Source organism: Cervus canadensis, chromosome 18 (assembly GCF_019320065.1).
Source record: "Cervus canadensis isolate Bull #8, Minnesota chromosome 18, ASM1932006v1, whole genome shotgun sequence".
NCBI lineage: Eukaryota > Metazoa > Chordata > Mammalia > Artiodactyla > Cervidae > Cervus > Cervus canadensis.
The window spans coordinates 29,501,240-29,515,069 of NC_057403.1; the positions used below are offsets into that span (position 1 = coordinate 29,501,240).

At 41.9% G+C, this 13,830-nt stretch overlaps 1 protein-coding gene across 5 annotated transcripts in view; it reads right to left on the reverse strand.

Annotated features, from left to right (window-relative positions):
- The window catches only part of TDRD12 (tudor domain containing 12), a 75,940-nt gene that overhangs the window by 29,567 nt on the left and 32,543 nt on the right, over nt 1-13,830 (reverse strand). For all 5 annotated transcript variants that reach the window (XM_043435503.1, XM_043435504.1, XM_043435500.1 and 2 more), the window contains 6 exons: nt 9,740-9,837; nt 9,077-9,153; nt 5,967-6,047; nt 4,326-4,386; nt 3,856-3,963; nt 1,530-1,715 (listed from right to left, as the gene is read on the reverse strand). In XM_043435503.1, coding sequence (XP_043291438.1) covers nt 1,530-1,715; nt 3,856-3,963; nt 4,326-4,386; nt 5,967-6,047; nt 9,077-9,153; nt 9,740-9,837 — 611 coding nt within the window. The remainder of the gene's footprint in view (nt 1-1,529; nt 1,716-3,855; nt 3,964-4,325; nt 4,387-5,966; nt 6,048-9,076; nt 9,154-9,739; nt 9,838-13,830) is intronic.

Genomic DNA, 13,830 nt, shown 5'->3' on the forward strand with positions numbered 1-13,830 from the left:
GAGGCTGCGCAGCTAAACACACAGTAGCAACCGGATTTCAAGCCCGGCGATCTGGCTCCAGACTGCCTGTTTCTAAGCACAAGGATGAACTAACGGCCTCTGAAAAGGGCTGTGGAAAAGGTTAACATCTCCTCCTTAGGAGAGCAAGATTCCCGCTGCACCGCCTGAATCCTGCCCTCCTCTATCCCTCAGGGCTCTCTCTAGAAGGGACACTGTCTGCCGACACCTTCCTGAACACACAGCCTCTGTTATGCAGATCCAGGCAAGCACCAGCTTCCGGGGCTCACACCTAAATGCAGGCTGACCCTGGAGACACGGACAAAACAGCAGGGCCACGAGCGGCAGACCCGGACATTCCTTCCTGGCCCAGCCAGGGGCCAATCTCAACACAAGCTGCCTCTCATCAATGGGGTCAGCTGCTACCTGAGTGACATAAATGCATCCACTTAATATTATTAAGTCAACACATCATAACGCAGACAATGCAGATTTCTGAAGAAAACTCATAAAACCACAAGGCATCATTACATAAACCAGTATCTTTTCTAAGATGAAATCTGTACCGCTATTTTTCACCTTATAATGAGTGATGGAACCACCCGTAGTGTATCTCTGGGGAGAAGAGCTGAGACAGATCACACTCATCAGTTCCCTGACAGCCAGACCCCAACAAAGCGGATGCTCCTCCCCACCCCCACCACTGGAGCCTCACATCCACCTCTCCCCTTTCCATCTGGCTTCTCAGCTATTTTCCAATTCTAACACTTGGGAAAAATAAAGTAGGATTCCAAAACAGTGAATAGGGACAAGATGACAGAAAATCTAAATTCATGGGACTTCCTCATGGTCCAGTGGTTAAGAATCTGCCTTTCAATGCAGGGGATGTGGGTTTGATCCCTGGCCAGGGAATTAAGATCCCACATGCTGTGGAGTAACTAAGCCCGCACACTGAACTACCCACACACTGAACTACCCGCACACTGAACTACCCACACACTGAACTACTGAGGCCTCGAGCTCGGAAGCCCACACACGATTAAAGAGCCCATGCGCTGCAGCTAGAGAGGCTGTGCGCCACAACGAAAGAGCCCACAGGCCACAACTAAGACCTCATGCAGCCAAAAAGATAAAAATTTTTAAAAGATAATCTAAATTCAAATCCCATGTCTTGTCATACTTGTCAGCAGGTAAGGACTTTTTATGAGCTTAATTTTCTCACCTATAAAATAGTGAAGACAACACACAGTCTGACCATCTCAAGGGGTTGCTGTGACAATTAGATTCAGTCAGTGAAATAATTCCATAAACTGTATATTCATCACAAAAAGCCAGGACTCTCCTGACTCAAGACAACTGCCAACAACTAGGGATTCTCGGTAAGAATCAGTGTCTGTGTTGAGAAGAGTTTCTCACAGGACAGTCTCTGTCCTCAGTTTTAATGTAACCTAAACTTAACCAAAAGTCAGGCGTCAAGTTTAAAATAAACTTTTAACCCATTTTGTTGAAAAACAAAACTGTCTTCAACTTACTCCGTTTCTACTTGGCAAAGACTTGTAGCAGCCGCCTGTTTGCAGAATTGTAAGCATTGGTGGAAGGTACAACAAAGGGTCATTTCCACAGTGAGAAATGACCACCACGTCGTAGCCACGTGCTATGGGAGGCCAAGAGTAAGATTCAGTGTGGCTGGGGCCTGGAAACTTCTTTCTTTGAAGAGCCTACAAAACATCAATGACAACCAAGACAATAAAGTACAGAAAGCTAACAGACCCTTCTCATTGCTTACCTTACCCCAACAACAAGTACTCACTGCTCAATCTGGGATTTTCCAACACCTAACTCAGTAAGTCCCCCCAGATATTTTCCAGCAGTGAACTCCTGCTCAAAGAGACTCTGCTTTTCTGGGCTTCAAACTGAAAGGATCCAATAGGCAGTGTGTTGAAGGACCAGGTGTTTAATGCTTACCAGAGCAAGGGTGTGGTTTCTCATCCTCCTTCTGATAAACTGCTAGTGCATCAGCTCCACTAGCAAAGGTTTTTTTTTTTTTTAATCCCCCAAAACAAACATGCCTTCTGTTTGCTTATTTTTGTATGTAACTGTCACTGGAACCCCCCCAAATGTTCCAGAGAGCTCTCCAGCCACATGGACGAGCTCCTCCACAAGCCTGAAAGCACCACCAGCCCGTTGGTTCTCTGAAGACCTCATCCCCCAGCCCTGAGCCCCAGCTTCACCTGGGACTGGGATTTTCCTGCAACGTCACCTCTTCTCTATAACTTTTTCAGGTGAATTTCTTGGTTTGGTGGAGAACAGGTTTTGGCAGCTTCTCAACAAAGGGTACAGAAGAAGGAAATTTCAGACTTTGCACATGTGAAAGTGCTTTCATTTCATCCTCACTCTTCACTAGTGGTTTGGCCAGAGACTTCCATGTTGGAAGTCACTTTTCACCAGTGTTTTGGAGTCAGTGCTCCTCTGGTGACCCGTGGACAAGTCTGAAGCTCTTCTGATTTCTGACCCTTCCAGGGATGGGTTTCTTCTCCCTGGAAGCTTTCAGCATCTCTGAAGCCCTTTCAATTCAGATGCTTCGTAGCAATGTGTCTATGTTCTTGCTCCTCAGTTGTTCTGGGTCTGTGGTCAGCAAACTCTCTTAATTTAGAAAGCCATATCCATTAAGTCCAGGGAGTGTCCATGTGCTATGCTCAGGATTTTCTGCCCTCTTTCATCATTCTTTCTAGAAATCCTTTTCAGATATGAGACCTCAAATTGATTCTCAAATTCTCTTTTCCCCTCATTTCCATCTTTCTGTTCTACTTTCTGATGTTAACTTCTATTTTACCTCTCATATCTGTTTCTTCTTTCTATAGCATTTTTAATTCCTAAGACCCCTTTTTTATCTGTTTCTCTTTTTTATAGCAACTTATTATTGTTAAAGCCAAGCAATATCTTCTCTTATCTCTGAGGATATCTATTTTCTCATGTTTTCTTTCACTCCCTACATCGTTTGTTTCTTTCAGAGTTTGTTTTCCTTTTTCCTTAGGGGAAGGCTTTCTTCAAAATGTCCAAGGATCCCTGGAGACTGCTCACATCAAGGACACCAAATGCTGGGCTACACCTGTAGGCAGGCTGGAGCTCAGCACCACGTCAGAGTCCCATCACTGAAGGGAGACGGGCAGCAAGCAGGCATTTTTACTGGGAGGGTTGAACAACAGCGTTGCCTGAAGGTTATTCTCAAGGGTCATTCAGTTTCTCCAAACAGAGCCTCCAATGTCCTTCCTGAGAACCTGGCTGTGGATGCTCAGGAAACAAGGCGGGCAGGTCAGTGCCCTCCACACGTCACCCCTTCCTCAGTGGTCAGCCACCCTCTGCTGCTGCTTTTCCACCTTCCAAAAGCCTGTAAGAAATTTCCTGTCCAATAAAGACTTCACTCTCATTCTATTCATCCTTGTGGGTTTTTTTTTTTTTTTTTACTTTTTTTTTTCCAATATCAAGAGGGAAGCAGATAAACATGATTTAAACTGATGCTCTAAACTGATGATCTAAGTGAAACCACAGTTCTAGAACGCAATTCTGAAGAGGATGCGGAGAACATTCTAACTGCCCCAACTGCTTGTGCTCCTTCTGAGCCCTTTTCAGAGGCACATTTGAGAACTTATTTCACTAAAGCACTTAGGTTTCCCCACAAAAAGAATTATTCACTTATAAGAAGTTAACCTGGACTTTAAGACTAAATGAGAAATTAATAACAAAATCTTAAAAGGGAATTTCAAAAGCAAAGAAATTATGGAAATGCAACCTCAGAACTGTTTATTAAAAATCTCTCTACATTACAACAGGTCAGAGTTCCTTTATGAATCCCATCACCTTTTTCAGGGCTGTTGAGAGTGGTGCTGTCTCGATGGACAAGCAGGGCTCAACCCTTTTTCGCAAAACTGCCATGGTCTGCTGGGACCACGACTTCAGCTTCTGCAACTAAGAACACAGGTGTTAGACGGCTCTGCCCAATGGTGTTAGCATAGAATACCAAGAACTTTACAGAGATGAAGAGGACATGAGAGTCTGGTTTCAGTGTAAAACCCTAGGTTTATATGCTTATCAAAACCCATCAAAATGACCAAAATGAAAGGAAGATTATCTATTACCCAAACAGAAAAAGAGCCATGTCTCTAAAGCAATAATTTATTAGATGATTTCTAAAAGTACATCTTCAGGTAAAGTTCTCCATGCAAGGAATTTTTCTTTATATCTAAAATTTAGAGGAAAGGAGGGGTGGGATTTAAAGAGTAAACAGCTTTTTCTTTTGGCGGCAGGGGTTGGATGGGGAGTTGCAATACCTGCTGCAGATCAGAGATTCCATCAGCTCTTAAAGGATCAGGATTTAAAAACTGCAGTAATCTATAAAATAATCAAAGGGATCATTTGAAGGAAAAAGAAGTGCTCTTCAGTTCAGCTATCACTCTGTATCTTCCTTGACAGAGGTAACATGAACTACAGGCATGGCCATGGCATTACCGCCTGCTCTGTTTCACCCTGTCCATTGCTACACAAGGGCTTTGGCGGGTCTGCCAGTCTCATGTTGCCCCTTCTCCCTCCCCCACTGGGCCCTGCTCTGCACAGCAGTGCCAATCCCAGGACCACTTGCTCCGGACAAGAAGAAAGCCTGCATGATCACTCACTTGTGTTTCTTCTAAGAAACCCATTGCCTCCTTCCTTTTCTGCTGTTTAATCTTCAATTACTTCAAGGTTCTTTGGGACTCAAAACAGACTGATAGAATAATTGATGTCATTTCATCAGAGGGTTCTAAGTAAAGGGCATGAGGCTGAAAGAAATGAGCTACATGGATAACACAAAGTCTTTGGTTCAAGGAAAATAACCTGTTGGAGCATCACTACTTCCAGGTATTAGGTGGAGGGATGCCTGGGTAGGAGGATGTCAACTCTGGTGCATGAACAACCATCCCAAGACCCATGGGCTCCATGGGGCAACGTTCAGAGCCCTTGGCCACGGACACCATGAGGCCCTCCTGCTGGGATGTCACAGGGCCACACAGCAGCCTCCAGGGTGTCAGGACACCAAGATGGCCATATGGTCAATGACCCTCTCCCCCGTCATCCCAGTTAGCGGCTACTGTACCATCTACCCACTTCTGAACTGTCTTAGATGCTTTGTCACGCTGATGGCTTCAGAGCAGCCACAGTTACATGGAATGTGAGAGTGTTTTTAGGCTGGTGAGGCAAGAAATCATAAAAATTTGTACAAAAATACTTTGTGGATTAAACAAGTATAAAATGAAGAGATTCCTCTACTGTTAACTACTACCAAGTGAGTACTTTGTGAATCTGGCAGGACAGGAAAAAAAAGAAACGTCCCAAGTTCCACACTATAAATACCTACTTTCTCCAGCAGGTGGTAGATCCATTTAACATCTGAAAACTAGGAAGAAAGCAAGTGCCAACCCATATAAAATCAACAGCCCCACAAGATCAACTATACTTGATTTGTTTCATAAAACTGTTCACTTGACAAGAGATTCAGGAAGGGGAGGCAGAGAATGACTATTTATAGTAGAACAAAACTTTAAACAGAACAATCTGCCCTAGTAAATGAAAAAGAAAAAACTAACCTCAAAGCCTGAAGACACTGTGTATGTGCAGTGCTGTGCCCAGTTGCTCAGTCGTGTCCGACTCTTTGTGACCCTAAGGACCGTACCCCGCCAGGCTCCTCTGTCCATGGGATTTTCCAGGCAAGAATACTGGAGTGGGTTGCCATGCCCTCCTCCAGGGGATCTTCCCGAACCAGGGATGGAACCTGTGTTTCTTGTGTCTCCTGCACTGCAGGTGGATTCTTTACCCACTGAGTCACTGGGAATGCAGGTTTGAAATTAATAATAAAATCACATACAGATTCTTTCTGCTTATAATTTTTCTACAATTATTTCAATAAAAAATTTAGGCCAAGAAAACAAAATCCATACTTCACACAGCCATTCTTCTCATTGTATTCCTTCTTCTCAGCTGATCTAAGTGGCTTCTCACTTGACTTTTGACATGAAGCACTAAAAATCAAAAACATTTGCTAAAATTTCTGAATCCATTTACTACGAATCTGAAAATACCTTTATTTTCTGGGAGAAAATTTGAGAAGTACCACTACAGAATAAGTGGATCAACTTAAGTAAATTCTTTGAGAACTGAAACTGAGTCCTTTGAGTATGAAGACCATTTTGACAGTCCTCGGGCTGCCAAGAGGGAGCAAGCCCCCTACAGCCTCTCTCCCTTACAGATTACGACCAGAAACTCGGGATGAAGTATGAAACTACAGGGGAGGAAGTCCCAATGTGGAAAACCACTAAAGTCATGGAGAGTGTCCTGGCTTTCACATTTCTCTATCTCTCGGTGTTGACATGAGGGTGGCCCAAGTTGCAGAATGGTGCAGAGGATGCAGACGTCAAAAAACCCGAGAAAGGCTCTACCCTCATCCCTCAGTATCTGCAGGGTACTGATTCCAGGAGCCCCAGGGATACCGAAATCCAAGGATGCGCAAGTCCCTTATATAAGATAGTGTAGTACAGTGGACCCTCCACAACCAAGGAATCTGCATCAGTGCAGGTGCAGGAGCTTCAGATGAGGACGGCTGAACATATTTCAAGCCAGAGAACAGAGAAGAGGGGCCTGAGACCAGAGGGTGTGAGGAATCCTGGCCCTCTCCCCTCTTGTTCTAACCCCAAGGCCAGCTCTAATCACGGAGATGCATGCAGTGGTGCTAATCACACATATGGTCACTTAAAACCTCAAGAGAAAACTTCTGCCTCCCTCTAATGAACCAGGAAATGGGGACCCAGTGGTCTAGAGACTGGATGAGGAAAAATTTCCATCTTTTCTTCTTCTTTTATTTCTATTGCTATTTTATTCCATAAGCAGCCCCAGTCACACGAACTGCATGGTAGCTTCTCCACAACAACAACAAAAAACCATCTATCTGGTCAGAGGAACAGGGAGCGAGAACATCTAGAAAATGGTGAATGTGAGGAAAAGTCCTGGGGATAAAAAGAGATAGAGAGCTGGGGGTGGGGGGAGCCCCATACCCACTCCAAGTCCTACTCCAATCCCAAGCTGAGTGTGTCCAGAACAGGCCCAAAGCAGTGGACCAAAGACTTGGAAACAGTGTCACAATCACCACCCAGGGCAAGTGAGACAGAGTTTGAGGTCTGAACCTTAAGGGAGTGATGACCTCCCGCTAAAACAACAAAATCAACATTCTCCAGAAGACTCTACACCAGAGTCTCATGCCGTAATATTCCAAGTATCTAGAGTACAATCCAAAATTACTCAACATACAATGAATAAGGAAAATCAGATCAGCTGCAGAGGGAAAAAATAACCAACAGGGGCCAACCCCACAGAAGTGTGAATTATAAAACACCCTACAGGAGCTATTATAACCATGCTCCATAAGAAAAGGAAAGGTGAGCACTCTTAAATGACACAATCAGAATTTTATTTTCTTCTCAGCAAAAATAGAAACTATAAAAAAAACAAATGAAAATTTTAGAACAAAAAATATAATATATCAGATAAAATATTCAGTGGATGGGCTTAGCAAAATGGAGATAATAGAAGTGACAATTAAATTAAACACAGAGCAGTAGAATCATTAATATGAAGAACAGCAAGAAAAAATTGAAAAAATGAACAGAGTCTCAGAGACATTTGTCTTATAAGAATCTCAAAAGGGAAGAAAATGACAGGTGCAGAAAAAATATTTGTAGACTAACACAGCTGAATGCTTATCAAATCTGATGAAAAGACTGCTGCTGCTGCTCAGCCGCAGCGCAGTCGTGTCTGACTCTGTGCGACCCTAAGGGCTGCAGCCTGCCAGGCTCCCCCATCCACGGGATTCTCTAGGCAAGAGTACTAAAGTGGGCTGCCATACCCTCCTCCAGGGGATTTTCCCGTCCCAGGGATCGAACCTGGGTCTCCTGCATTGCAGGCGGATTCTTTACCACTGAGCCACTGGGGAAGCCCCAATGAAAAGACAGAAAAATACAAATGAAGAGCCCTAATGAATCTCAAGCATAAGAAATGTAAGAGAAACTTCATCAAGACATACAATAATTAAATTGTTCAAACCAGCAATGAAGAGAAAACCCTAAAAACAGAGGAAAAAGACATGCTGCAAACAGAGAAATAAAGAAAAAATATGATAGTAGATTTTTCACTGCAAACAATATGAGCGGGCAGATGGTGAAGCAACACCGCTAAAATACAGGGAAAAAGAAATTGAAAGCTGGAATTCGACCTAGCAAAGTTTTTTCAGACATACAAAAGCTGAAAGAGTTCATCACCAGCAGACCCAACAAAGAGTAAAGGAAGAAATATACAAGAAATAGCAAAGGAAGTCCCTCAAGTAAAAGGAAGATGGTGCCAGAGGGAAATCCGGATCTACACAAAAAGTAAAAAGCATGATGATAACCACATAGGTAAATACATGATAATTTCTCTTTTTATTCAAATCCCTCAAAGAAAAACTTGACTGTTTAAATAGGAACAACAACAGATTCCAGCATTTATAACAAATGCATAAATACAATGTATGACAACACTAGCGTAAAGTCCAGGAGGGGACAAATGGAAGCTTCCTATTTTAAGATCTTTACTATACACGAAGTGCATAATATCACATTTTCCCATTAACATCACTGACATGGATTTTCCTGAGGACAGGGTTACAAAGACTTGGAAGCTCATCTTCAAGAATATAAGAAAACATTCTTCACCTTCCACCAACCTGAGCTGCCACCGGCCCACATACACCCGCCCTTCACATCAAGACAGCTGCCTCACAGACACAGTTCTGGCTGACGAGTCAACAAGGAGACTCCAGAATCACTACCACTTTTTGGGAAACTGTGCTGCTAGCCAGCTGTCAAACGTATTTATTTTAAATACATGCCTAATCAAAATTTCCAGGGTCACTCTTTTTTTGAAAACGAATATTCTCCCATCATCAATCTTACTGAACACTGTATAAAACAATATTATACTTAAATCTCTAGTCAGTTACACTAAGATTTTCAGATCATACCCTGCAGCTGATGTGTCTGGATTGGCATATATGGTTATGCCTCTCTTTGTTGGCCAGCACACTGAAGATTCAACACACTGTAAAAAAAAAAAATTTTTTTTCCAGGATGACTATTTACGCTAGCAACGTATGTGTTCTTGAGGCATCAAAATTCCTTGGGAGTTGTTCTCATAGACAACGATCTTAGATAAGGTCCAGGCAATGTGTTATGAGGAGACGAAGAACTGGAGAGATCGGTGATAACGCCACCACTATGAACACTAGACTGAAGGGTCTAAAGAGCAGGTAGCCAGACTTCAGATAGTCAGTATTTAAAACGTCCTGGAATTACTCTCACCTGTCTTGTCAAAGGAACTGGAGGGACAGGGAAAACTTGACCTTAACTATAAAAGTGTCCCACAATTCCAGATATTTATACCCTTGTTAAAGTGAGAATATGCACCCAATTTTGTCAAGTGGTCAGCAGGCCAAGAACAAGGACTTGAAAAGGGAGGAACAGGGGTTATCCTGTTCATCTGAATCAGAGTAAACTTGTAAACTTAAGTTTTTTTCATAAATAAACTATCATAGCCACAGTTTTGGCTCCTGGTAGATTTTAAAGGAGAATATTCTAAAATGAACACTATATAAACTTTATATTTAATGAACATTTAAAAACAGCACCTTATTTACATCTTTCAAGGAGATGCGCTGCTGTTTCTTTTCAGATTCTTTTCCAGGTGAACCTTTCAATGAATCCACATTACATTTTACAGTCTTATCTGGAACACAAAAATAATAATAAAAATTATCTTAGGAAATGTTATAAATAAATAGAAAACAGGACCAAAAGGATCTTACTAAAAAAGTGATATCATAATAAAACCTTAATACATAAAATTATTATGGCATAAGATTTTGTATAAAACTTTACTTGAGGGGATTAAATTAAAAAATCTTGTATCAATCCTTATTGGGAAAAAGAAAAAGGAAAAAAGTTGAAAAAAATTCCTTACTGGCTTACTAAAAATTTAACCATTATTTATTTTCCCAAATTGGCAGACTCTATTTTGCAAAGGAGGCCAGAACATGATTCCCAACACACATGCTGTTCTCACAATGTGACTTTCACACTTCTCCCACGAGAGGTGGGCTCATACTCCATTCCCATAAGCCTGGGTGGGCTTAGAAACACAGACGTGATGTTATGTGACTTCCAAAGCTGGAGCACAAAAAAGTCATACGCTTACGATCTGCTCTCTTAAATGCTCACTTCTGTAACCCAGCCATCATGTTACGAGGAAGCCCAAGCAACTGCTGGAAAGGCCACTACATATATTTCAGATGATAGCCCAGAAGAGACAAGGTAGACTTCAGATCAAAGAAGGAGTCATTTAATAATGACACATATCAATTCATCAAGAGGACATAAAACTTCTAAACTTCCATGTACCTAAGTGACAGCTTCAAAATACATGAAGCAAAACTAACAGAATGGAAATGAGACATAAATAAAACAATTGTATAGTTGGAGATATCAATGCCTCTCCTTCAGTAGCTGATAGACCTGTAGACAAAAAAAAATCATAAACAGAGAAGACCTGACCAAGACTATTGATCAACATGACATAACTAATATTTATGTAACACTTTCCCCAACAACAGCACAATATTCATTCTTCTCAAGTACATCCAACAGCCTTTTCCAAGTGAGACCATATACTGAGTCATAATACAAGTCTCAATAAGTTTTAAAAGATATAGAATACTCAACTGAGAATCTTGAACAACTTAAGGAGTCAACAGAGATAGACAATATAAATAGGAAGAAGAAAAGTGATTAGAATCTCCAAGAAGAAATAATGCTGTCATCTTCTATTTAGCAATCTTACATTTCAAAGCTCAATTTAACTTCCAGTTTCTATCCCAGCATGTAAGGAGGTTGGAATTCACCACTCCATCATAACAGTAAGTAAACAGCTAACCCAAGTGAAAAATAACAACTCTTATATCTGACGTAAAATATGAGGCCACAGGGCAAACCTTCTCACCTACAACTGGAGAAACAGATAATCACAACTGATGTGAGCAGAAATTTCCATAGAACCTAACACCAGAGAAGCAAAATCTGAATTGTAAGTTGACCAGCTACTGGAAGCTAGTGCGGGAGAGTAAGTGAACAATTCCAAGAGGACTCCCAACACTTTGTGATTCTCACCTGCTGGAACTCCACAGCTTCTCATAGTGAAGATCATATAAAAATCCCCTTGAGGCTTGGTAGGGGGAGGGGAAAATTAACCTTTTTGAAATATGCCAGTGCATTCTGTTCTCAGCAAGGTTTGCCCTCAGGAGAAACTAACCAGAGCCTGAACTACCCGGACTGAACAGACTGGTTCCAAATCGGGAATGGAGTACATCAAGGTTGTATATTGTCACCCTGCTTATTTAACTTATACGCAGAGTACATCATGCAAAATGCCAGGCTGGATGAAACACAAGCTAGAATCAAGATTGCCGGGAGAAATATCAATAACCTTAGATATGCAGATGACGCCATCCTTATGGCAGAAAGCGAAGAAGAATTAAAGAACCTCTTGATGAAAGTGAAAGAAGAGAGTGTTGGCTTAAAATTCAACATTCAGAAAAGTAAGATCATGGCATCCGGTCCCATCACTTCATGGCAAATAGATGGGGAAACAGTGGAAACAGTGACAGACTTTATTTTGGAGGGCTCCAAAATCACTGCAGACAGTGACTGTAGCCATGAAATTAAAAGACACTTGCTCCTTGGAAGAAAAGCTATGACAAACCTAGACAGCATATTAAAAAGTTGAGACATTACTTTGCCAGCAAAGGTCCATCTAGTCAAAGCTATGGTTTTTCCAGTAGTCATGTATGGATGTGAGAATTGGACTATAAAGAAAGCTGAGTGGCAAAGAACTGACACTTTTGAACTGTGGTGTTGAGAAGACTCTTGACTGCAAGGAGATCCAACCAGTGAATCCTACAGGAACTCTGTCCTCAATATTCATTGGAAGGACTGATGCTGAAGCTGAAACTCCAATATTTTGGCCACCTGACACGAAGAACTGACTCATTGGAAAAGACCCTGAAGCTGGGAAAGACTGAAGGTGGGAGGAGAAGAGGACAACAGAGGATGAGATGGTTGGATGGCATCACTGACTCAATGGACATGAGTTTGAGTAAGCTCCGGGAGTTGGTGATGGACAGGGAAGCCTGGCGTGCTGCAGTTCATGGGGTCGCAAAGAGTCGGACACAACTGAACTGAATTGAACTACCCAGGCTTTATCAGAGACTAACTGCCTTGGGGGAAAGGAAATATTTCCCCCACCCACTCAGGCCATCCTAGCCCTCCTAAAGAGGAGAGGTGGAGGTCTGAAAAGCACATGTGAAGGTCACAACCCAGATGCAAAGGTTCAAAAAGATGCAGATCTAAACACAGCTTTAAAGGATGCTTCCCCTCCCTCTATACTTTATAACTGTACCTCTAAAGGCCCACCTCTCATCCAGAATATCATGTCTGGCTTTAAATTTTAAAAAAAAATTGCAAGGCATACCAAAAAGCAAAAAAAGAGACAATTTGAAGAAACAGGACAAGAATTAGAATCAGAGTTAGAGCAGGGATGCTGAAACTGGCAGACCAGAAATTTAGGACAACTCAGATCAGGAGATGCTTATTGCAGATTTCAGGCTTAAATTGAAGACGGTAGGGAAATCCACTAGGCCATTCAAGTTATGACCTAAATCAAATCCCTTATGATTATACAGTGGAGCTGACAAACAGATTCAAGGGATTAGATCTGGCAGACAGAGTGTCTGAAGAACTATGGACAGAGGTTAGTAACACTGTCCAAGAGGCAGTGACCAAAACCATCTCAAAGAAAAAGAAATGCAAGAAGGCCAAGAGGTTGTCTGCAGAGGCTCAACAACTAGCTGAGGAAAAAAGAGAAGCAAACAGTAAGGGAGAAAGGGAAAGACATACCCAACTGAATACAGAGTTCAGAGAACTGCAAGGAGAGGTAAGAAGGCCTTCTTAAGTAAACAATACAAAGAAATAGAGGAAAACAACAGAATGAGGAGAACTAGAGATCTCTTCAAGAAAACTGAAGATATCAAAGGAACATTTCATAAAAGGATGGGCACGATAAAGGAGAGAAATGCTAAGAACCTAGCAGAAGAGATTATGAAAAGGTGGCAAGAATACACAGAAGAACTATACAAAAAAGGTCTTAATGACCCAGATAACCACGTTAGTGTGGACACTCATTTAGCACCAGACATCCTGGAGCGTGAAGTCCAAGGGGCTTAGGAAGCATTACTACAAACAAAGTGGAAGTGATGGAATGCCTGCTGAGCTATTTCAAATCCTAATAGATGATGCTGTTGAAATGCTGCACTCAACATGTCAGCAAATTTGGAAAACTCAGCAGTGGCTACAGGACTGAAAAAGGTCAGTTTTTATTCCAACCTCAAAGAAGGACAATGACAAAGAATGATCAAACTTCCACACAACTGCATTCATTTCACATGCTAGCAAGGTAATGCTTAAAATCCTTCAAGTTAGGCTTCAGCAGTAGTTGAACCAAGAACTTTCATGTGTACAAGCTGGATTTCTAAGAGGCAGAGCTGCCAGAGATCAAATTGCCACATTCACTGGATCATGGAGAAAATGAAGGACTTTCAGAAAAACAGCTACTTCTGTTTCATTGACTATGCTAAAACCTTTGACTGTGTGGATCACAACAAACTATGCA